At 40.3% G+C, this 23,491-nt stretch overlaps 1 protein-coding gene across 4 annotated transcripts in view; it reads left to right on the forward strand.

The window, feature by feature from the left end:
- Positions 1-23,491, forward strand: part of FBXW8 (F-box and WD repeat domain containing 8) — a 62,890-nt gene that overhangs the window by 26,445 nt on the left and 12,954 nt on the right. For all 4 annotated transcript variants that reach the window (XM_073313063.2, XM_073313059.2, XM_073313060.2 and 1 more), the window contains exons 5-7: positions 978-1,135; positions 9,398-9,594; positions 12,091-12,300. In XM_073313063.2, coding sequence (XP_073169164.2) covers positions 978-1,135; positions 9,398-9,594; positions 12,091-12,300 — 565 coding nt within the window. The remainder of the gene's footprint in view (positions 1-977; positions 1,136-9,397; positions 9,595-12,090; positions 12,301-23,491) is intronic.

The raw sequence follows: 23,491 nt of genomic DNA on the forward strand, positions 1-23,491 counted from the left end.
TTCCTTTCCAGATTGAGTCCATTACTTTGCCCAGTAGTAAGGAAGCTGGTACATGGGATAGTCATCTTACATTCTTTCTGCAGACTGTTCCACTCTGCACACAGCATCCATTACTCTCTTTCCGCACCCCTCTAGTTGTATGGTTAGTGCCTTAGAACACACCCTATGTAGTCAGATTCTGTGCCACTCTCAGTTTTGTGGCCTTAATTCATCTATTAGGTGTGGCCGGTGTAATCTGAGAGGCCTGTTTAGGTTTTTTTATATTCTTAAGTGGAGTAAAACTAGAGAGTGTCACGTGTTTCAGCAAATGAGCTTTCTGTGAGAAGGCAGGACTTAATTGTATGAACAAATCAGTTAGCCTTCAGGGACTTTACTCAGGCAACTTTGATGCATGGATGAGGCACTGGAAAGCTTGTGCCTACAAAAAACATTAGTTTTCAGTGTCTGTCCTTTGTGTGTGTAAAAATACTGCTGTTGATTAAAAATTTCTGTACATGGGTTTTGCAGTGAAGGCAGGACTTGAGGATAAAAGAGGGTTGATTCATAAGCTACAGTACAGGTTTTGCCATCTATAGTGTGATATAATGAGCACTGATTCATTTGTTTTCCCCCCCGTACTCATCTCCACTTACACCCCTTCTAGAAAGTTAATGTATGTTGTTGCCATATTTCACTAACACAATGGGGAACACTTTAATAGATTTATTTCTAGACTGTTTGAAAGTCTTAATGGACCTGATTCTGCATTGAACAGTGGCGTAAATTAGGAATAACTCCATTGAAATGAGTGGATTTATGCCAGCATAAAACAGAGTAAGTGAGAGGAGAATCAGACTCAGTATCTAAGTTGTATTATTGATGTTGCCATGCAGTGGATTTAAACAGAATGAGACCCATTCCTGTGGGATTTGGTTTGAAGGCTCTTTTCCCAAATCTTTTCAAATATTTTTGGAATGAATAACATCCTGCTCTTCCAGATATACATCAGGAGATGTGAGATTGTGGGACACCCGCACCTGGGACTACACGGCCCCCATCCTGGAACCAGTGCATGGCTCTGCTGATCCTGGACCCCAGCCGCATGTCTCCTTTGTGAGGATAAACAGCTCTCTGGCTGTAGCGGCTTATGAGGATGGTAAGTAACCACAACTCTCCTCCCTACTTTTTTTTTTTTTTTTTTTAAACAAAAGCTTTACAAAAATGAAGCAGCTGTGCTCAGCTTTGTGTGTCTGTAATCCTCTGTATCCACACACACTTGCTTTTATGTGAAAAAGTTGGCCAATAACCATAAATGCATTAGGAGGCATTGGAACATAGCACCCATTAAAACTGATGTGTAATTCCTACCGGAACTGCTGCACAGGGTTTGACTGCCAGGCGGTGATCCAACCAAGCCATCTTAAGCAAATAAATTGTTTGCTGTAAAATATTCTTCCTACAGTCTTGTTTTTCTTAGGGCACCCTGAGGCATGTTTATGGGAATATGGCTAAACTTTCAGTGCCTGGTTAATCAGAATTCTGCATCTTCACTCTGAATTCCCTGGATAGAATATACATAGGGTATATGTAAAGAACATTTCCTTTACTGATACCTTAATTTTCACTGCTGTTGGGTTACAATATGTGGCTAAGAAGGAAAGTTTCTTTTTGTAAGCAACACCAGTTGCTTATTTTATCATGTACACTTACTTGTCAAATAAAAAAATATTGCCTAATAGTTTGTTTAATGGGAATATATTATAATCCTAATAATCTATTGCTATTTAGGATATATCCGATGTGTGCGAGTGATGTGGAGTTGAGGCAAAGAGTGACTAGACCAGAGCCACATGGTGGCAGGTCATGGGAAAAAAGAAGGCTTGGATAAGTAATTGGGATTCTGCTGTCCCGAGTATTCCAAGCAAAGCTAACCACCATTGTATCCTCCATTCTCTGTGTGCCTTGTCCCGGGGTTTGACATCAGTAAGACCTGTTCCTCTCATCTTGTCAGAACCAAAACCTGTTAAAGTTACAGAGCTTTACAGTATTAGTGCTGATTTTGATGCACTGTAATGTCACCAGCTGGCAGATGGGAACAAAAATTAAGTATGACAGCCAAATCAAATCCATCTATCTATTTATTTATTTTTTTAAAATTAAACAAACAAACCCTCTGATAGAAACAAAGTATTCTGATTATAGTATTTGTTGCAGTGTGAACTCTATCATTGTTTGTTGTCACCAGAAACTGTTAATGGAGTATTTCTTCACAGCAGCCATTCTGTTGTGATTAACATCTATAAATTGAGCTTGGTTATTTAAGTCACTGGATATTCTAGCACAAGGTGGTTTGAGCTCTGGCTTTCTATCCAGTTTGTGCAAGCAGTGAAGAGAGCAGAGTTCTTTGGTTTTATATTAGCTTGTGTTTTAGTCTTTCCAGTGACTACAGGTCTAATTATCTGTTTGTCTCATGGTCCTTGTGTTGAACTGTATGTTACAATGTGAGAATAAGTAACTGTCATGAGTAAACCTGTATGTCTTAACTCTGCTGGGCATATTGTTTAACGGATTTTGTGACAGGTCAGTGATTATTCTGATTTGAGAGCCTCAGTCAGAATAGCTTAGTTTCCTAATGCACTAGCGTATTTTATGGTTTTGCAGTTGTTTACTAACATGAATAACAAAGCATATATTTATAGTTTCGTGAAGAGAATTATTTTTTTATCTAAATGACAAAAACTTCCTAAATTAGTGTGTGCCTGATGTACTTTTCCAGCTCTCTCTCCCTTTTGTTTTGTAAGTTTGACTAATATAGAGAAACCAAACACCATTGTGCTGGAGGTTTTGTTGTCAGGCAAAGAATCCACGGCTAGCAGACTCCTTGAGATAACATCAGTTTCTCCCAGTTCAAAAGAGTTCAAGCAGTAATGTCCCTGACATCTGATTGCATGGAAGAACTAACAGGCAGATTCTGCTTATTTAGCGTCTGCTGATAGCACTATGTGGTATAGTTCAGCAGTTGCGAATAGTTCCTAAGGCATAAGAAAAATAGCAAGCAAAGGGTTCATCTTGTATAGAGGCTGTCAGTCATGTGTGCCTGCATGCTATGGTGTACTCTGGCTCTGATTTCACTGAAGAAAAGTTGGATCGTGAGTCCTGGTGACTGCACCCCTGGGGTATTCCATGGGAGTCAACCACAGAGGAACCAGATGCAAGGAGCGGCAGATAGAAAAACTGTCCTGGGAGAAAATGTAAGTTCTATGCCCTGTGCCCAGTAGGCATACTATATGTACATCTGGGGCAATGAGATTTGGCAACTTGATCCACAGTTGTGGTTTTTGAATTCCAACCCACTGGCCTCGTATTTCTTCTGCCTTGTTTCCTATTGTCAGCACTGGCAGTCCTCCAGTTTGATTTTACCACTAATTGTGTTGCACGTTACCGTACTGAAATGAATCAAATCAAAATGCTTTTCCTGGAGCATTAGATAAAGCAGGCGAGGGTTCTGGGTAATGAGCAGATGCTGCTAATGCAGGGACAGTAGCGGCCTTGCCAGGACTCCATCTGCTCCATGCTTGCCTGACTTTGGCCGTAAGCCACAGCTTTTGGGGAACTGAAGTCTACTTTAACTGTCCCCCCTCCCCCAGATTCTCATAGTTTGACTTGGAAACTTTCTGTGGTGTAAAATGAGAACATCCTTTTTGTACCACCTTTAAGACTTAAGCTGTCATGTTTGTCTGTGGGTATAGAAGGGAAATAATGTTGTCCCCACTTCTGTTAATATTTTGAAACCTAGTCAACAGTAGCTAATATTACTTGTCATAGGTTGGTATAGAACAAACGAAAGTGATTTCTGCAGTGATCAGAATGCACTTGCTTATATGCATGCTCTGTTATTAGGAATTGAGGCAGCACTGCTTTTGAATGGAAAACCTGATATCTAAGTAGGCAAGATGGTGAGTGAGAGGCTCTCAGAGCCATTCCCTCATCTACCTACCTAGCACCCTGGATTTATAATATCAGACATGGAGAGTTCTGGTGAACAGGTTTATTTGTAGCACACTTCTAAGTTCCAAAACATGCCACAAAATAGTTACAACACCAAACAGTGTAGCTTGCAGACGCTTTAAGGAAGAAGGGTGCCTGGGTCAATGTTGCTGTGAATTTACTGTACCTCTTCATTGGTAAAAGGTACGTAAATTGAACTTTGATTTTACACTTTAAAAATCAGACACACGTTTTGATGATTTGGAATTAACTGAAATTTCAAGTTTTCTCTGCTGAACTTCTGAAACTAGTTGGCCAAGGGTCACTTCTGTTTTGCAGTTGCCAAGTAAAGGGGCAAGTATTATTATAACCACTTTACAAATGGGAAAAAGGAGATAAGGATCAGTTTATTAACTCCAGCGAGTCACGGAGCTGGGAACAGAATCCAAGTTTTCTTACTTCTAGTTCTATGCCTGCTTCACTGAGCCATGATGTGAAGCTCAACTTTCCAATTATATTCAATGTTAATTTCTCGCCCTAGTCGTCTGAATGGTATCTGATCTTGCTGTTTATCACTTCAGACTACATGTGGGGTTTTTTTTGGCAAAAGTCTAGGATTCAAGATAACAAGTTTGAGACTTCAGGCCAGTTCCATTAATGAAACATGGGTTTTTTTTAAATAGTTTATTTCATTAGTATAATTTCAGGCAATATCATACTTGTAGATAATATAGCTAGTATGCCAGATAATAATGTGAGTTTTCAGTTGATTTTTTTCTTGTTTTCCCCTATCGAAAATAAAATACAGTATTTAAAAATGAGAAGTTTACATTAAATTAACTTGGATCAGGATAGGAAAAGTGGGAGTTGCGCTCCTAAACAGAATAGATGAAAATTAACAGGAACAATTGCATTCACAACCTCTCCCTCCGCTCCACCCCCCTCCCCCAAAAAAAGAAAAACAAAAAACCTCAACAAAGAAAAAACCCACCTCCCTGTAAATCACATTGGCTCCGGCAGCGTTGCTTTGAAGCTGAAGTGAGGGAATAAGATCCCCACCACCACAATGTCCAGGTTCCCTGTTCTAACGTGGAATCATATGGATGATTTTCTTGCTTTGATCCTTGAAGATAATGTACATTTAGACTGGCCTACATCTCGGTCTACAAGGTTACCAGCAACCACTAGCAGTATTGTCTTAATGAGGAAGAGCTGATGAAGTGAATCCCCAGCATGGGTCATCAGCAGTATTTCAACCTGGTACCATCAGATTTAAATCACAGTCCATTTCCACTTAAACTAATGTGTTAACGATTAGCTGGTAGCAGTAGTAGGCAGTTATACCCTTTTTTGATTAGTTACTAACAAGGAGATGCGACACACACTGGTACAGGCTTAGTTTATACTACAAAGTTTTGCTGGCATAGCTATATCAGCTATGACTGTGGAAAAAATCACTCTCTCTAGCCAACATAGCTATGCCAGCAAAGCCCCTTGTGAAGATAAAACTGTGCCAACAGCAGAGCACTTTTGTAAGCTTAACTAATGTCATTTGGGGAGGTGGTGTAACTATGTCGGCAGAACTTCTGTCAGCTTATGCTGCATCTCCACTAGGGGGCTCTGCTGGCATAGACAAGCCCGCACTGGTAGACAGTTGCAATGTAACACTTAAAAATGTAGATAATCATTTTGCATGTCTGCTTATGCAGACCTACCATGTCGTGAAATTAGAACATTGATATGAAAACAGTTCAGGTTAGTATGGTGGTAAAGCATCGTACTTGGCACCAGAGACAAATATATTTGAAACTAAATATAAAACTAGTTGCGTGGGAAGCTTCCATTGCTAATGGGGAGCATCTCACTCAAATTCTTACTCCGGGAAAAACCTGTGTAGTTGTCTGGTTCTAAATAAGCATGTAAAGGCCTCAGTCTGAATCAGGGCTGCATTGTGTGAGGCCCTGTACAGAGTAAAAGACAGTCTGTGCCCCAAACCACTTACAGTCCGAGGCATAATGCAGCAAGTGGATGTTAATACTAAGTGATCATCAGGAAGTGCAAATGCAGTGATTGTAATATCACAAATCAATAGCTGCACCATCTTGCTTGTAACTGACTCCTCGCACTTAGACAATCCAACTGAACATCTGTCTCCTTAAGCCAGAAAGGAAAGTAAATGCGCAGTAGTTACTCAGTCAGTCTGAGAATACTGCACTGTCACAGCTCCAATGGAGCAGAGTTAAGATTGTGGTGTGACTCTGGCTTGTTGTGGAAGTGCCATTCTTACTCACAATTTTGTGTGTTTCTAACATTTGATGGATTTTTATTTTTTAAACTATAATGTTCTTGGAAGTTAATATGTCCTCAAACACTGCTGTGTGCTTGCAACCTTAACTTCACCTTAGCAAAGCTTTTTGTGTGGGAATGAAATATTGGCCACTGTTGGAGGCAGGAAGACAGACTGGGTAGATCAATGATCTCATCCACCCTGACAAATCCTATGCTTTTAATACATATATATATTTAAAATATTTCTTTACAATGTGTGTTATCTCAACACAGATAATTTCAGCTATAAAAATGGCTTCTCCCTATTTTGTCCCATCAAATACAATGTGAGTGAATAAAGCAAAGGCTGACTTGCCCATTAATTAATTAATTCTCTGGTGCTTTGGAGTGGAAGGACCTGCGCTCACATTTCTTTGCTTCATAGCAACACCGCTTATATAATCCATACCTGTTGGTGCCCCTGAGGGAGGCGTTTTCTAACTGTTCCCTGGAACCAAGCAAGCCCTATACTCGTTTCTCAGACATCACAAGCTGTTGTGTGCACATGATATTCACTTCACTCATAATGAAAGAAAATACCAGTCAGCTCTTGCTCCCTATATTGTTCTGCATTCGCCCTCCAAACTGCTGCCTCCGTCATCTTCTGTTCTTGGCTTGGCAGTTTAAAACAAACATGGAATCCCATATCTTCATAAAACCTTCATTCTCTGATCTTCCCAATGATGTCTGCACACCCCCTTGTGCTGGAACTGGTATTCTGTGCATTTTATTTTTCTGACTTGGAATGTAAGTGTCTTGGGGCAGGGACTTTGTCTTTTAAATATTTGGTAAAATGCTATGTACATTGAAGATTGGTTACATGAGATTGTTTTTATACTATGTATGTTTAATTGCAGCTCATAATCAGAGCTCCTTTTCTGGTTTTAATGGATACCATGTGCCATAAACTTTCTAATGAAATGGTTTTTGCTTCTCAAACTGTGAGACCAAAACACTGAATCCCAGAGTTCTCCATTTTATTCATGGGCTAGAACAGGCTTCTGTGTGATGGGCTTATTTCATGCTGTCTTGCAGAAACCCCAAAGTGTAAGGCAAAACGTATTTCTTTTGTGAAGAGAGAAGCAATTCACTTTCTGTTTCTATTTTTATACTCTTCTCTGAGCAGTATTTCAGTGCTCTTGTTTGTAGAGTGCCAAAAGTGGAGTAGGTGTTCAGCAGAAAAATATGAACACAGGACCCTGCCCAGATAAGTTTACAAACGAAACAGATTAGATCTAATTAAAGGTCCAGTTCGGGTACTCAGAAATATGTACCTCTTCCTTTCTTGAAAACTCAACTACTCACAATATTGGCATACTCAGTAGCTGATCTAAAGTGCCTGAGATCAGACTTGAGCCCTGTTGTGCCAGTTTGGAGATGTGGACCTGCTGTCCACTATAAAGTGAGGTAAAAAAAATCACAAAAGCCTTAAGTCTCTGTGATGCACAAGCTACAGTCCCCAAAGTAAACAATAGTCTACACCATCCATTTAAACCTGTTAACTTGTTTTAAGCATGGGTGTGGCATGTGCTAATGTTCTATTTTTCAAAACCAGTTCAGCAGTTATTTACCTTTCAAGCAATTAACATAATTACCATTCGGCTAAGAAGTAATTTTGGAAAGTTCTGCTCCGAGCCCTTACGACTCCACCGGGACAGTTTTAGTTGGGACTTATTTTTTTAATGGAAGCCTAATTGCAGTTTTGGCTTTGTGCACACAAACAGAGGCGGCTAACTATTTAGGCAAATAGCAGATTAATTTAAATATGCATCCCTAATAAAACAAAAATGGTCTCCATTATGGTTCTCATTCCCATGACGAGGAATATAAATATTCTCCGGGAGTGCCATTAGACAGAGGCCTTAAGGATTGTCTGCATTATTTTATAGTGGTAGCACTTTCAAGATACCAAATAATCTTTACAAAAGCGAACATAAATCAATTTAAACTCATTTAGATACCATTTCCACTATGAGCAGTTTCATTACCACACTCTCGCTTTACCTCCTTTGGGACGCAGGAAAGGCGTTTGCAAACTGGCATGGGTGCCTGTCCACAGCTGCTTGTCAGAGCTTTTATGTCTCCTTTTGAAGTAGTAGCCACCATTAATCATTTCATCATTAATGGCCATGCTCAAGTAGAGGGAAGGCTTCTCCAGCTCTGATCCTGTCTGTAAGACTGAAGAATTGCTGCTCCGTTTCAATGCAGGGGTAGCTTGGAAGTGAGCTCTAACTCACTTTGTGTGTTCAGCCCTGCTGATCTGTAGTACACTAACAACTCCAGTTTACTCTTGTAAATTGAAATTAAAGCTCTTGACTTTATGTACTTTACTTTTTAAGTGGAATTCTTTTGATTTATACCGCAAGCCAGTGCAATTGCCAACCTGTTACCTACTGGTCTGTACCACTGAAAGGAGCAGCATTCCATTTCCCAAGCCTGGGATCCTGTGCTCGTTAGCTTTCAAAAAACAACAGTCTTCTCCACATTTCCCCCATTCTCGAAGCATCAAGATTTGGGATTTAAGTGTTTGGTTGCAAGCTATATGTAACTGCCCTGCTAGGATAAGACCCTCGATTCCACTTTTAGAAGGGCACTGAAATCTCCCATCCTGTCCCCTTGTGCACAATCCAAAACTATTCAAAGACACTTTGAGTGAGAGAATGTGAGGGGGAGGTCATTTGAAGCATTTAACCCGGCTTCTCCTTGATAGTTCCTTGCCATTAAGTGAGGGTAAGTGTACAGTAGATAAGTCTTATATTCGCAGCTCTTCTTTGGAACTCCTTGTGTTCTGGCAAATGGTCTGTTCCATCCCTGGTGCCTTGAGAGGAGCAGGGTTAAGGCACAGACCAATGTTCTCTGAAAGTCACAGTGTAAGGCTTGCTCAGGGAAAGAACAGTTATTACCCACACTAGAGCCCACTTTGCACTACTTCGTAGTGTGCTGGAGCTCTAATGGCCGTAGGGATTGAGTCTTGAAGGTGCTCCAGAACCTGCCTCCTTTGTATCAACCCATTTCACTAATACACAGAAACTGCCATCCTCAAGCTACTTTTGATTATTAAATAGGGTAACACAGAATCATTTGTTTTGCCTTTTATATGCAGGGACTGTTAATGTTTGGAGTCTCATGATAGGGCGTGAACCTATCCATCATTACCAGCACAATCAAAGGATACAGGCTTTGGCCCTTGGCTTGGAGAGTGCAGCCATAGCAACTGCATCTGGCTTCCAGGTCAAGGTGGAAAGCCCTGATGACAGGGGATACTGGAAAACTACTGCACAGTTTGAAATCCAGAAATTGGTGAGTATTTTCCGGCTGGTTAGTTTGGTTCCAGGTGTTCCAGATCTCCTAATTCTTTCTGGCCAAGAGGGATCTTACAATGACCTTAAAAGGATGTTGCATGAACTATGTGAGAGCATTAGCAGCTAGCTGGTATTGCAGTGAGTTAATGCATGTCTTTCATCCCTGAAGAGCCAGGATGAAATCCTGGCCTAAACCACAAGTGAAAATGAAGCTGAGCCCATATGGCGTGGGAGGTTTTGTTGTTTTTTAATTATTTTTTGTCAACATTAAACTAAGTTGGCTCATTTGTAGATCAAGGTTTTCTCACATAGAATTTCAGATCAACACTAGCTGATTAGTTCTGAGGCAGGATATCACAAGCTAGCTAATGCTGTCACTTGTGAAGCTGTAACCGGTTGCACAGCTTCTTTAGATTACACCTTCTGTCTATGGAGTTCTGAGGCTATTTTATCTTTTTTTAAAAATCCAAAGTTTATTATGGGCCAAGTCTGTTAAATGGTGTGAGGGAGGAAATGAGCGTATTAAAGTATAACTCTTCTGATTTCTGATCAGCACAAGAAAACTGGCTGCACAGCGAATGGCTGTAGAGTTCTGATTAAACAAACCCTAATACTACTTCCCCATCCTCTTAATGGAAACATCCTTAGAATACTTAAAAACAAAACAAAGAAGCCAACAATTTTGACACGTTTTCTAGTAAAATATTAAAACAAAGAAAGAACTCCATTGGAATTGGGTCACCCTGTCATGTAGTTATAAAGTGCTCCATCATGTTTCTTTCTGTGGCTATACAGAAAGATATCCATCTTCGGTATTCTTTCCCCTTCCTCTGTATGTAATACCAATTTCTGATATTTGAAAGAAACACTGAAGACATTGTCAGTTGTCTCTAATGTTGGATTAGAAACCATGGCATGCCATTATCTATTCGGGGATTCTTGACCCTTTCCATACTGGTAATCCCAGCAACCCCTCTCTCATTTAGCAGTATAAGAAAAGCAGAGTGACCATGATATCTACCCCCCCACCCCTCCGAGTGTGACCCCCAGGGTGAGAACCCCTCATCAGTTTCACCAGCACATTACTTTACCCTAGCAACATTTCTGTGGTCTTAATGGTTCTAGCAGGGAACTGAAAATCAGGACTCCTGGGCTCCATTCCTGGCTCTTCCATTAACTTACTGTGACCTTGTGCAGATCACCTGATGTAACGTCGTGGTGCTTCAGTTTTCCCATCTGTGAAATGACTCTATTAATATGTGGTAATAGTTCTTGAGGTGCCCAGGACTGAGAGTCACCTCCTTGCATCCAGCTGGAAAGAGACTCGCTTGTACTTAACTGGGTAACTCCTTGACACCTCCAGTCTGTTAGCCACCCAAACAATCTCCTCTGGGCTCTGCCAGCTCTGACTTTGCCTTGCAGATTAATAATTGGTGCAACACAGTTCCCGAGGCCCTTTGAAGCATTCCCCTGTAGTATCCAGCCCCTTATCCACTGAACACTGACAGAAATACCAGGTCAGCTGTCCCCAGAGGAACAGTGTGCTTACCAGCCTGTTTGGTTCAACTCAGAATCAGCTCCTGTATAATGTCACAGTACTGAGATAGATTTATAGTGAAACCAATCGTAAGTTTATTATCAAAGGTTAAGATTTAAGAGATAGTGAGTAAGGATAATGGAAGCGGAAAGGTAACTCACAAAACAAAATTATAACACTGATCTTAGAGACTAAACTTAACTATAGCAGGCTAATCATCTGTCTCAAGAAACTTCTCTCACTCTGAATGTCCTTTGCAACATTTCAGCTGACCTTGGTTAAGAGCCTGTTTTCATGAATGTAAAAGTGCTGTCCATTTAATTCCCCAGGTGCAGGGGAAAAAAAGTATCTTTTTTCCTTCTTATGTTCCCCAAAGTTCTTTGTCTGACCCCAGAGACAGGGCAACCCCTTGTGGTTCAGTCTTCATTCTTGTCTCCCAGTTGATTTCCTATCCCCCTGTTGACTTCACATGTAAATGGGGCTTCCATTGTAGTGGCTTACAGTGGTTAATTTACATTTTGACAGATACATGTTTTACCTACTGTCTAGAAGAAACCTGTGAACCCATTGTCTGTTGGCACCAGTGGGCTTTTGTGTCACATGTGTACCTATTTCCTAGGCCTGTTACGAGACTTAATGAATAATTCTTTAATAAATGTGCACATCCTGAAAGCCTTAGATGAAGGGTGTTCTATGTAGTAGTATTCTGTTGTAGGAGTCAAACTTCTAAAATTCAAATAGACCAAAAATCAAACACTAGTTTAAAAAAAAAACAAAACAAACAAACTTGGTTCCAAGAAGGTGGTTTTAGATACTAGCCACCTATGGAGCTGTGTGTTAATTTGTTTATTAAAGAGCCCTGTTTAGCGTATGGCCATGCCATGTATTTCTGATAACAATGTAAGGGAATTTTCAACTGAAGTGTAAAAAAACTAAGAAATGTCTGTGCTGTTGTAGGTCAACTTTCTCCACCTGGTTCCAGATGTTGTTGGGAGTCCAGTGACTATAGCAGCTGCTGAAGATATGGTCTACCTCCTGAAAGCAGAAGAGCCGGGCAAAGTTCTCCATTCTGTATATGGCCAGCCTGTCACATGTCTAGATGTATCTGCCAGTGAGGCAGCCTTTGGAGTAAAGGGCTTTGGCTGGCTGTTGAATGAGACCAACAAGGTATTTAAGTAGCAAGCCTTTTGAGTCATGTAACAGTAAATTTCTTTGTCGCTTCCCAGGGGTACTCAGGGTTGTGTACCTCACCTTAGCGTGAAACAGTCTGGTGTGGTTCACCTTGCTGAAACCAGTGGTCTCTGGCGCCACAAGCACTGACTTGCAGGTTTCCGCAGACCTGACCCTCATGGTACAGGCTGTTGCTAGGTACCCACTAACCCCCGTGTCCTCAGAGCACTCCCTGCAGTCTCCAGCCCATCACTGGACATTCATAGTAATTACCAGGTAAGCTGCTCCCAACAAGACAGTGTATTCACAGCTTGACTGGCACAACTTCGATCAGGTCCCTTATAGCAGCACTGTAATCTACTTGCAGTGAAAATAAATGCTTTTTATTAACAAAGATTAAGATTTAAGAGACACTGAGACAGAATAATGAGTGGCAGCAGAACCAGTATTGTCATGCTGTGTGGAGTGGCTCATGACTAAGAGTGCCTGCCTCAGGGTACATGGTCAGAAAACAGGGCAGACACCCCAGACTGGTGGTATGTTCTATAATTAGAGTTCACTAATCTAGTGACAAATGTGAACTCCTGGATCACTATACCAGTTTTACCATGGACTCACAGACAGTCCACCTTAGACTCTCTATTCTATTTTGCCACCCAAACAAACTGACTTCATGATAAAAGGTAACTTAAACCAAAAATCACACTACATCAGGTTACTCCCAGTCCCAAGAGACCAGTCACTCATCCACGTCAAGTTGCATGCTAGATCTTATGCCAAAGACAACACTAGTAGCCAGTTCTGTCAAAAACTAACTAAAGGTTTATTAGCTAAGAAAAGGAAATGAGTTATTGAGAGGTTAAAGCAGGTAAAATATATACACCGGTTAGTCACAGTTTGTAATTCCAAATGGTGGCAATGATGCAATAAACTGCCAGTTTCCCCAACGTTTTTTCAGTGTACCCAGATTGTCTCTGAGAATCTCCGCTTTGCGTGTGGTACACACATTAAAAACCTTTCCTATTTTATAAAGTAGATTTTCTCCTAAGAATTCAGTCTTTGAGAGCTACTGGTTTTCAGTCAATACCAGGATCCAAGTTTTCAGGAATATTCTCCACCGTACAGAGGGTTTCCTAAGTAAATGGATACCAAAATGGCTTTTGCTTCTCCTTATATTTCCCCAAACTCATAGTTTTGACCCCAGAGTCAGGATGGCCCCCTGTTGTTTGTTCTCCGGTATGCTGGCTCCAAGTTGTCATATCCTTGTGTTGACCTGAAATGCAAATATAGGTTTCATTGTGTTTGGCTTACAGTGCTTTATCTACATATGAGCCTTGGCAGACATATAAACATACATCCCTTTGTCTGGCAAAATCAGTTCCCCACCTCTGGTGGGAAATCATATCTTGAAAGAAACTATAAGGACACATTTTCAGTATATAGATAGAACTTTTAAATATAATCAATACGTACATTTCACAATTACATTAATGACCAGCATGATCCTGGCTTTCATTTAAGATCTCACATGACAGTCTTTATAGATAAATACTATGACAGCAGTGTGTTAGGTGTAGTGAGTTTATCAGGCTTCGTAGGAGTTGCTGCTACGCAACATTGAACCTTTACCAGTTGGCATTGAGTGGTTCTTAGGGTCAGAACTTCAAATGGGAAAACCCAGGTCTCTTTGTATAGTTAACAAAGGCCAAAGGAATTCTTTCTTTCTTTTTTTGCTTTGTGTGGATGGAGTGGGAGGTCAGTTTCTTAACACACTGCTCTGAGGCTTACATGAACTTTCAGTATTTGTTTCAGTGACTTTGGTAATTTAAGCACTGTCTACACTACAGCTTATGTTGGCATAATTTATGTCGCTCAGGGTGTGAATAAACCACCCTCTTGAGCGATGTAAGTTACACCGACATAAGCACCAGTTTGGACAGCACTATGTTGGCGGGAGAGCTTCTCCTGCTAACATAGCTACCGCTGCTTGCGGAGGTGGTTTCATTATGCCAACGGGAGAGCTCTCTCCTATAGGCATAGAACATTGGTGCAGCTGCAGCGCTGTATGTGTAGACATGCCCTTAGTCAAAAGGCTCATGCTAGCTTCTGTAAGTATTAAATTTGCTACTCCCCAGCTGCAAGAGAGAGATCTGTATCTTCTACTGCTTCAGTCCTCCAGGTGGAATTATTTTCTTTTCAAAAATAAACCTACCTGAGGCATCCTAAGTAATGAGTCAAACCCTGCTTGTGCAATCCTTGGAGAACCCTATTGTTTTTCATGTCCGTATTTGAGCGAAGTTACTTCCAAGCCTATAAGAATGGTGAGATGTTGCTTTAGGGGATGGATAAATAATCTTCGTGTGTCTGAAGCCCTCTATAATGCATTCTGCTACCTTCATAAGCATCTTTTGGCAATGGCAGAGTTGATAAGCTGCAGTTTCCGTTTTTTCAACTGTACTGCATCTATGCTTAAAAAGCTGATGGCTCGGTCAAGTTCTACAGCTTTTAGAACTATTGAGATTTAACAGGGAACGCTTTTAATTTTTCAGTGAGATTGACATATATCATTAGCTACATCATAAAATATTGATTTTTTTTTCTTGACCTAGTGTCTAGATTAGTCCACTGGACATACGCACCACAGAAACTTTGTGTTGCAGTGTGGGCATAATATGTCAAATATTTTACAGTAAAATTTAAACTTTCACTTGGAAAAAAGCTCCTAGTTCTTCTGGTGTTAATTTTTTTTTCCAAATGTGAATCAGAACAGGACGGTCTTCCAGAGTCTACAGACAGACTGAAACAGTAGCTCTGAATAGTGTGAATTGCCTCATTCATTTCAGTGGAGTGTTAATTCTGAAACTGCACGAAGAGCAATTAAATGTTTTAAATTAAGTTAATGCTGATGTCTTTACTGGAAACATCCAGCTACTGTGTGTGTTCATTATGGTTAAATATCACAGAAGTTAGATTGAAAAGACCTATGAGGTATTAATTCCATCTCACTGGCAGTGTACAGATTATTTCTTATATAGCCTAAGTGTCTAGGGCTTTTCCCAGTACCGTTTTAAATGACTTAGGCAATGGGGTTTCTGTCACTTCCCTTGGGATGTTGTTCCTCAGTTAATAGATCTCATTGTTAAGAAATCTTTCCTGGTTCTTTTTCCTGTCTAAATTGTCCACAGATTAATTTTATCCCATTGCTCCTACTCAGCTTTGTAGTGAGTTAGTAGGAAAAGGGAAAAAGAGAACAGCAACTCCTGGGGGAAGGTAAGGTGGAGCATGGAGCAAAGGGGTTGTTGCTGGGGTGGGAACTGTGGCAAGTGGTGCACAAGTGCAGTTCTATCACTTTTTTCCCCATTTGACAACCAAATAGAATGGGACAGCTTTCTTTCTGTCTAGTTCCACTGTTGATGTAAATCTGCATCTAATCTCCCCTTAAAATTCCCTTTTCATACATAAAACACTGAAAGAGCCATAAATACCTCTAGGGGTGAGAGATGCTATGAGGCTATACTGTCTTTATTAATTCCTTTGCCATCCTAATCCAATATTTTTCCCCACAGAGGTGGGAGGTTAGAAGATAGAATTGCCTCATTCAAGACCATTACATCGGCTATCGCCTTTGTGCCTCATAAAGGAATAGAGAAATCCACTTAGAGTCCTTAGCATCATTCTGTGGAGTCGGACATATTTCCTAATTTAGTTCTGAAGTATTTGGCATTTGATGGCAGATTGTATTAAGAGTGCATCAGCGCGCATCCTAATCAGGGCAATGTGACTGAAGTAGTCCAGACGGCTGGGGTATGCTTGACAAGGACGCTTGCTTGGCATTGCTACACCAGCTGACATCACGCCGGAAATTAATTACTAATGTCTATTATGATAATTATTCCCCACACACAGACGTGAAGGGACTTTGCATTGGTTGATTACTTGAGTCACAAGTTGATGGTCTGTCTCTAGAAGAGCTTTAGATCTCAGAAACCTATTGATAGTGAATTCCAGTGCTGTTTTCTAATAGCTATATCATTCCAGTATAAAAGCTGCATACCATTTTATTTCATGGGCAGTGTGCTCTAGATTATTAGATCGTGGCAATTTTTGTGGGAGTATTTTTGACCACTAATCGCTCAATGTTAATTTTTTCTTTAATATTGAACCTTTTGGCAGTAACAGGCCAATGCAGAATGTACTGCTTTCCAGAAATACTCTCTCTCTGAAATATCTAGACGCTGCCAGAGTGCTCCACAGTCCATGGAATTCAGAGGTGTGAGGAATGGTTTTAAGCATAATGGGTCAAATTCTTCCCTAGTGTAACTCCATTAAAGTCAGTAGATTTAAACTGGGGTGGCTTTGGTTCTGTGCATGTGAGGGGGAGGGGCATTTTTAAAAAAGATGTTGGACCAAAATTAACTTCCTTAATTATTTGATTAGCTTTCAGTGTCTCTTCTGGTGTCAGTTTCACTAGGCCTTTGGTTACCAGGTCTTCTAGGGAGAACAAGTCCTGAAGTTCTAATGTTTTTTTTTTTTTTTAAAAGGTACAAAAAATGCTTTGTTTGCCTAAAACCTCTTAGGCCTTCTTTATCCATCCTTAAAAAACAAAGAAACACAAGCCCATTGTTTTTTCTTTACATGTCAGCTTTAAAATCGGCATACTAATAAACTGGCCAGTTTTTAATCCCCTGTTCCTGTTCCTGTTCCTTTTCAGTGATGGCATTGGAGCTGGCATCCTGAAGCCTGCTGGCCAGCTTTATAAAGCTGCTGTTTTAGCTTTTGCTATACATTTACTTTTGCCATTGGCTACCTAAGTGCTCCATGCAGTTTCAGTTACATAAGGTCCCTTTTTTCACTACCTGTCCATGTTGACATGTTTTTAAACAGCTGCTGTTTCACCCTGGAAGTGATTGCATTCCAGTCATGGATGAAAGGTCCTGCAAGTGAATCCACATGAGCACAGGTGTCTGCCGAAGTGGGTCCAGTTGCAAGAGCTGGGTCTTATATTGTAAAGTGTCGGGGTAACTTTTGGGATGAAAAGCACTATTAAAATATTAGTTTTCTTTTTTGTTATTTAGTATTGATTCCTATGTATCATAGAATCCTAGAATCTCAGGGTTGGAAGGGACCTCAGGAGGTCATCTAGTCCAACCCGCTGCTCAAAGCTGGACCAATCCCCAATTAAATCATCCCAGCCAGGTCTTTATCAAGCTTGACCTTAAAAACTTCTAAGGAAGGAGATTCCACCATCTCCCTAGGTAATGCATTCCAGTGTTTCACCACCCTCCTAGTGAAAAAGTTTTTCCTAATATCCAACCTAAACCTCCCCCACTGCAACTTGCGACCATTACTCCTCGTTCTGTCATCAGCTACCACTGAGAACAGTCTAGATCCATCCTCTTTGGAACCCCCTTTCAGGTAGTTGAAAGCAGCTATCAAATCCCCCCTCATTCTTCTCTTCCGCAGACTAAACAATCCCAGTTCCCTCAGCCTCTCCTCATAAGTCATGTGTAACATCCTAGTACTGCTAGGATGAATGACTTAAGTCAGGAATACCTCAGTGTGTAAACATTCGCAATATAGTAGTTAACCAGTATCTTGCCCAAGAATAATTGAATCTGCCTCCATGATTTTCCATTGCAAACTTGTGAGTTGTTTACTAAATTGAAAGAGCCATTCATTTTTGCAACTTTTTATAGAAATTATGCAAAATATATGTTTCCTAATGAAAACGACAAGCCGCTTTTTATATGCCGGCATTGAGACTTGGCACAATGCTTAGACAAGTATCTCAGGTTTTGAAAATGTTGCCCTTAGGATGCATCATGAATATTTAAGGAGATTATCTGGAAAGCCAGGGAAATAATTCATTCCATTTTGAGGACCAACTTGCCTTCATATTACCCATCCTAATTTAACCGGGCAGGAGGGGGGATAAAATAGTCGTTTTTTTTCTATAGGGTAGATGGTTTAGTGGGCAAACCATATCCTTTCACCTCTGGCTCCTTTGTATATCAGTCTTCAGCCACAAGTTAAATGAGTTTTGCTGACCTCATTCCAGTCTCGAGCAGACATCTGTCCACATCACAGAACCATCAAGTTTGGCACAATGCTGGATGATTGGCAGTCCCTGCTCAGGAAGGGTCCAGTACTGGAACAGCAGGGGTTGCAGGTGCATTGGCAGAGTTGTGTTGCTGAAGCTCGTACACTGCCTGCCTGCACCATGTCTGGCTCTGCTTCATGCTACCAGCTTTGATTCTATTCAAATAAAAACTTAGAAGGAAAAATAAACCTACATTTAATTGTTTATAGCTTCATAGGTAATTTATATGGCAGGCCATAAGTATTTGGAGGATTCTGTAAACAGCACTGTGCAAGAGACCTGACTCTTGCACTGCTGGGAACGCTGCAGACCTTTTAGATGAATCCGAACAATGCTTTCATGGATTCTCTGAGCTGGCCCTTTGAGCGCTACTTATGGCTGGGGAGCACAGCTAAATGCACCTGAGATAAAAGTTTCTGTTCGCCAGCGTGAAGTCACCTTTGGGATGGCAGGAAAGTCAATTTTCCACATGCTCACAGACATGGTTGTGTTACCACTTCTGCACAATGACTTATATCTGGCAAAGACTTGCAAAATAGTCTCTCTGGCTGATTGTCAAAAATTACATCATATTGGAGTAAACTGCTTTTAAATCAAACATCCATTATTCATGTATATTAACCACTTCTTTTTTTTTAAACTGGCTGTTTTGTGTATGATTTACTCTTTTTATCTCTGGCTCTCTTTCTGATCCCCCCCACCCCCCATCTGCTCTTCTTAAATCTTAGCTCATCTTTAAATTTATGGAGCCAGTACACTTGTCTCTGTGTACGAGTATCCATATGCTGACCTTGCATTTGTTAATAGTCAAATTTCCTATGTTGCTGTACTGTGTGTTGTGTTTACAGTAGCCACTATAACTGTTTGGTACATTTACACCAGCAAACTGTCCCCCTAGGGCCTGTAAACTTTTTATACTTTTTTCCCACATGCTTCTTAGAAATAAAATTCAGAACTTGCAGTAGCGACCACCAGGGGCTAAGCTTAACTTGATGAATCAAGCATGTGTGATATAGCTGTGTCCACTGTTGTAGATGGCATGTAGGTTGAATGTCTCTTGACCCATGGATTTAAGGAAAAAAAAAATCCTCATAAGTTCTGTTCTTTTCTTAAAGGAAGCTATGGCTGGCTGGCAATTCCATGAACCTCCTTATTGCTTAGAGAATATTGATGTATGCAGGCAATGTGTGTAGTGTAATCCAGTGGATAAGCCACAGAATTGAGGATAAAATTATGTACATTCTATTCCCAACTCTGGCACTGAGTCCTTTTGTGACTTTGGGCAAGTCGTGTAATTTTTCTCTGTTCCTCATTTTCCCACTCTGTAAAATAGGGTAATGTCACGTGTCTTGTGTAAAGCACTTTGAGACCTTAGCACAGCTCTGTAAGTGCTAAGGATCATTACTCTTAGATATGTCCATTCAAATGAAAGGAAAGTTAAGATGTTCCAGGAACGTGTGCCCAGTATGTTGTTCCGTAGTGAAGAGACCAATGATTTCAGTACATTGTTGACCATTATTACACCTTTTCCTTATTATTATTTATTGATGGTTACATAGTGCCTCTTATATGTATAAAGATCCTTTCACCCACTGCTGAAAGGAAGCCACTTCTTGGGGGTGTTACTGGCAACAAAATACAGTAGCTTAGGGCAAGAAGAAAAAACATAACTCCCTACAGAGCAAATCCAGCTATTTCACAATGCAATTGCCTGAGTTGGCTGTTAGCCAGGACACTGGGGTGAATACCCCTGCTCTTGTGAAAAGTACTGCAGGCTCTTTGATAAGTGCTTGGGGACTCTGTTTTATGTCCCATCCAAAAAATGTCATCTCCAGCAGCATAGTATCCCTAGCCCCATGCTGGGATGTTGGATGTGCATGGAAGAGTTCCATCAACACCATTTTCTTCAGCACCTGGGTTGGGTTTTTTTTTTTTTTGGTTTGGTTTGTGTTTTTTTGGAAGTGTCTCATCCAAAGTATTTATGCCATGCTGGACCTTACTAAGCTATAAGATCTAACAAAGCTCACAGCAGAAGTTGATCTGGCTACAGAAGCTGTAATTTTTTTGTCTATTAATTTGGTATTCTCTCTGTTAGGTTCTTGGACTGCATTTTTTTTAGATTTCCACACACCTGCTGATTTAAAGTTTCCTAACTACAGTAAGTTTTCCATTCTCTTTCTCCCACTCTCCTTCATTCCTTCTAATAAGTCTGTGAGCCTGTTTCTCAGCACATCTCTCTGAGAACAGTTGCCACAGACTGAGACTCGCCCAGCTCATGCAACAAAGAGGGAAATTAGTCTAATGCACCGCTTTAACAAAAGGGAGAGTAGGAGCATGAATAATTAATATCACTAGTCTGTGGCAGTCAGATAAAATGAAGTCCCATTTGCTCAGCCTTATTAAAAGAGAGAGAGCGCGCGGGGGAGAGATGGTAAAGGTCGTTAAGGGACTTGTAACATGGAAAGAATCGCCTCTGAGATGGATAATGTGTTTTCTAATCTCTGTGGTCTTTAACTAAACGTAATGGTAAAGGTACTCTTTGGATATTTCTGCCTTGCTGAATTATTAAACATTCTGGAAGATCACTTGACTCTCATCCAGTAACTTAACTTTTGCATTTGAAAACTGTTAGTAGGTAAAGATTTTGATTTTTGTGGTTGTTTTTTTTTTTTAGGTCATTATATATATATATATATATGTTATATACATTGTCTGTGTGTTCCAGTTTTTTATATATATATATATATATATACACACACACACACAGAGATCTGTCTATCTATCTGCTTTGACATCATGCCATTCACCCATTTTGCCCCAAGAGGGCTGTTGGAAGAAGGGGGTACCTCAGTAGGGTATTACCTTCGGGTACCCCATTTCACACCCAGACGCTCTAGGTTCACTTATCTTTACCAGATTTGCACCCATTAGGTCACTAGCCTTGTGCATGCATTATAGTATTATAAGTGTCTTTAAAAGGCTAATCCGTTTGCAGTGTGCATTATAAGATTATAAACCTCCTAGAGACTTTATGCTTTGTTTGCCATTTAACATGGAGACCCTTATTTTGACTCCCAAGTGACCAGATATTTTCATTCTTTATCCTTGGCCTTTATAAAGAAAATCCTAGTTACTTTAGGGTATTACAGCAGAGCTCACCAGAAGTGTTACAGCAGCTTCAAAATTGTGTTGTCATCTCATTTATAACCTCCCTCTTTTTAAGAATTTTTAATTCTGGTATAAAATTGTATTCTGGTTTGAAGCTTGGTAGACAGAGAAACAGTAAAAGCAAAAGGGATGGGTTTAAAAAAATGTAAATCTTATGTTGCACAAGGAAAAGGTGAAAATATGTGCTAATAACACTGAAGAGCACCTTTTTGCAGACAAAGAGCCAGTAGGGCAGAAAAACATATATATGTAACATAAACAAATCCCTAAAAAAAGAGGGGAGCTAGAGAGTGGAAAGAGATGTAGACGTTACCTGTCATTAATGTCAATAGATATGGAAAGTCTGGTGGATCAGAAAGGTTTTTTTTATAGTTTTGTTTGGTTGCAAAAAGGTTAAAGCGTTTGGCAATCTGTAAACACCCCGAGTGTAAATAAGTGAATATGTTAATTTAAAAATGCCTTTTGCCCACTTACTCCAGACCTGGAAAAAAATTTTGATTTTGAAAATGAAACTTGGCAAGCAATTAGGACAATAATTGTGTTCAGTGTTTGCTAAGAAAAGTCCAAGGTATTTAAATGCCTGCACATTAACAGGTTTTTGTAGAGGGCATTCCTGTTCATAATGATACATATCTGAAAACTATGTTCCAGTTTTATGTTGACAGGATAGATTGGAGCTAAGATCTATTAGGTGAATTAATAGTCTATGGACACTCAAAGTAGCAGCTGCAGAGAGTTTCTCAAGAGCAACAAGAGGCGCTGCCTTATCTCCAGGGGTTAAGTGTGCAACCAGAAAGGGATGGTCTAGATTCTCTGGAACTACAGGAATCTTGACAGGGTCAACTCAGTCACTAATCTTTCTCAAGGTAGATAAACTGAATTCAGTGGAGATTATTGCCTTTCAAATGAGACCTTCAAAACAGAAGTCTGGTCTGCCAACATGGTCATTAGTTTCTTCTGCAATTTTAATACAAAAAGTGGTTTGCCATGGTGTCTTGGCCAAAATGTCCTCTTCTCCGCTGTTGTGTGCAGTGTGCTGATTGGTTGCTGTGCTTCACTTCAGAAAGGGATGTGTTTCAGTGGTGATATATGTGAAGTTTGCATTGTTGTTGTAGCCGTGTTGGTCCCAGGGTTTGAGAGACAAGGTGCGTGATATTATCTCACCCCCATGTCTCTCTATTATCTATGAAACGGTTTGTTTATAACTCCCTTTTCACAGGTTCAGATTTTCAAATTAATTCATCTTTTTTGGGATGATATTTTCCATGCTAGGTTTTTGTCTAAGAGTGAATTACTTTAAAAAGTTTGAGTAAAATTTCTTCAGGTGCATTTGAGTTCTGTGAGGATGGAAAAAATACACACTAAATATGGCTTAATTCTGAGACATGGCACGTCAGTAATATGTTGATGGAAGCTAACAGAGGAACTTAAATAGCCGTCACTAAGGAGATCGTCCAGGACCAAGATGGGGGGGGGGGAGGAAGGAGAAGAACTGGTTGGGTAATGATAAACATTACAAACTATTGAAGAAAAATCACTTCTGGATCCTTACTGGGTTGCTGCTAATATTTTTAGTAGAGCATGATGAAACCCTGTCCTTTTTACGACATCATCATAATACATGTTCTTTGTGCCTGGCCTGAGGGAAAAAGAGTTTGGTCAAGGATATTGGCTGCTGCTAGGACAATTTGCGTGAGGGAAATCTGTAAAAGTTGCAGTGATACATGCAGCAAAGTTTACCCTACAAACACTATTGTCTTCTCCTCAGGGGCAGGAGAAATGTAGAAAAACTGCAGTTTTTCTGCAATTTTTGCTGCATTCCTCACATTTTTCTAAACTTTAATTATTAAAAAAAACCATTCTATTGCCAAGAGACAGCCATCACAAAAGATGTGCTACTCCTGTACTTCAACCTTGCAG

This window comes from Lepidochelys kempii, chromosome 15, assembly GCF_965140285.1.
Source record: "Lepidochelys kempii isolate rLepKem1 chromosome 15, rLepKem1.hap1, whole genome shotgun sequence".
NCBI lineage: Eukaryota > Metazoa > Chordata > Testudines > Cheloniidae > Lepidochelys > Lepidochelys kempii.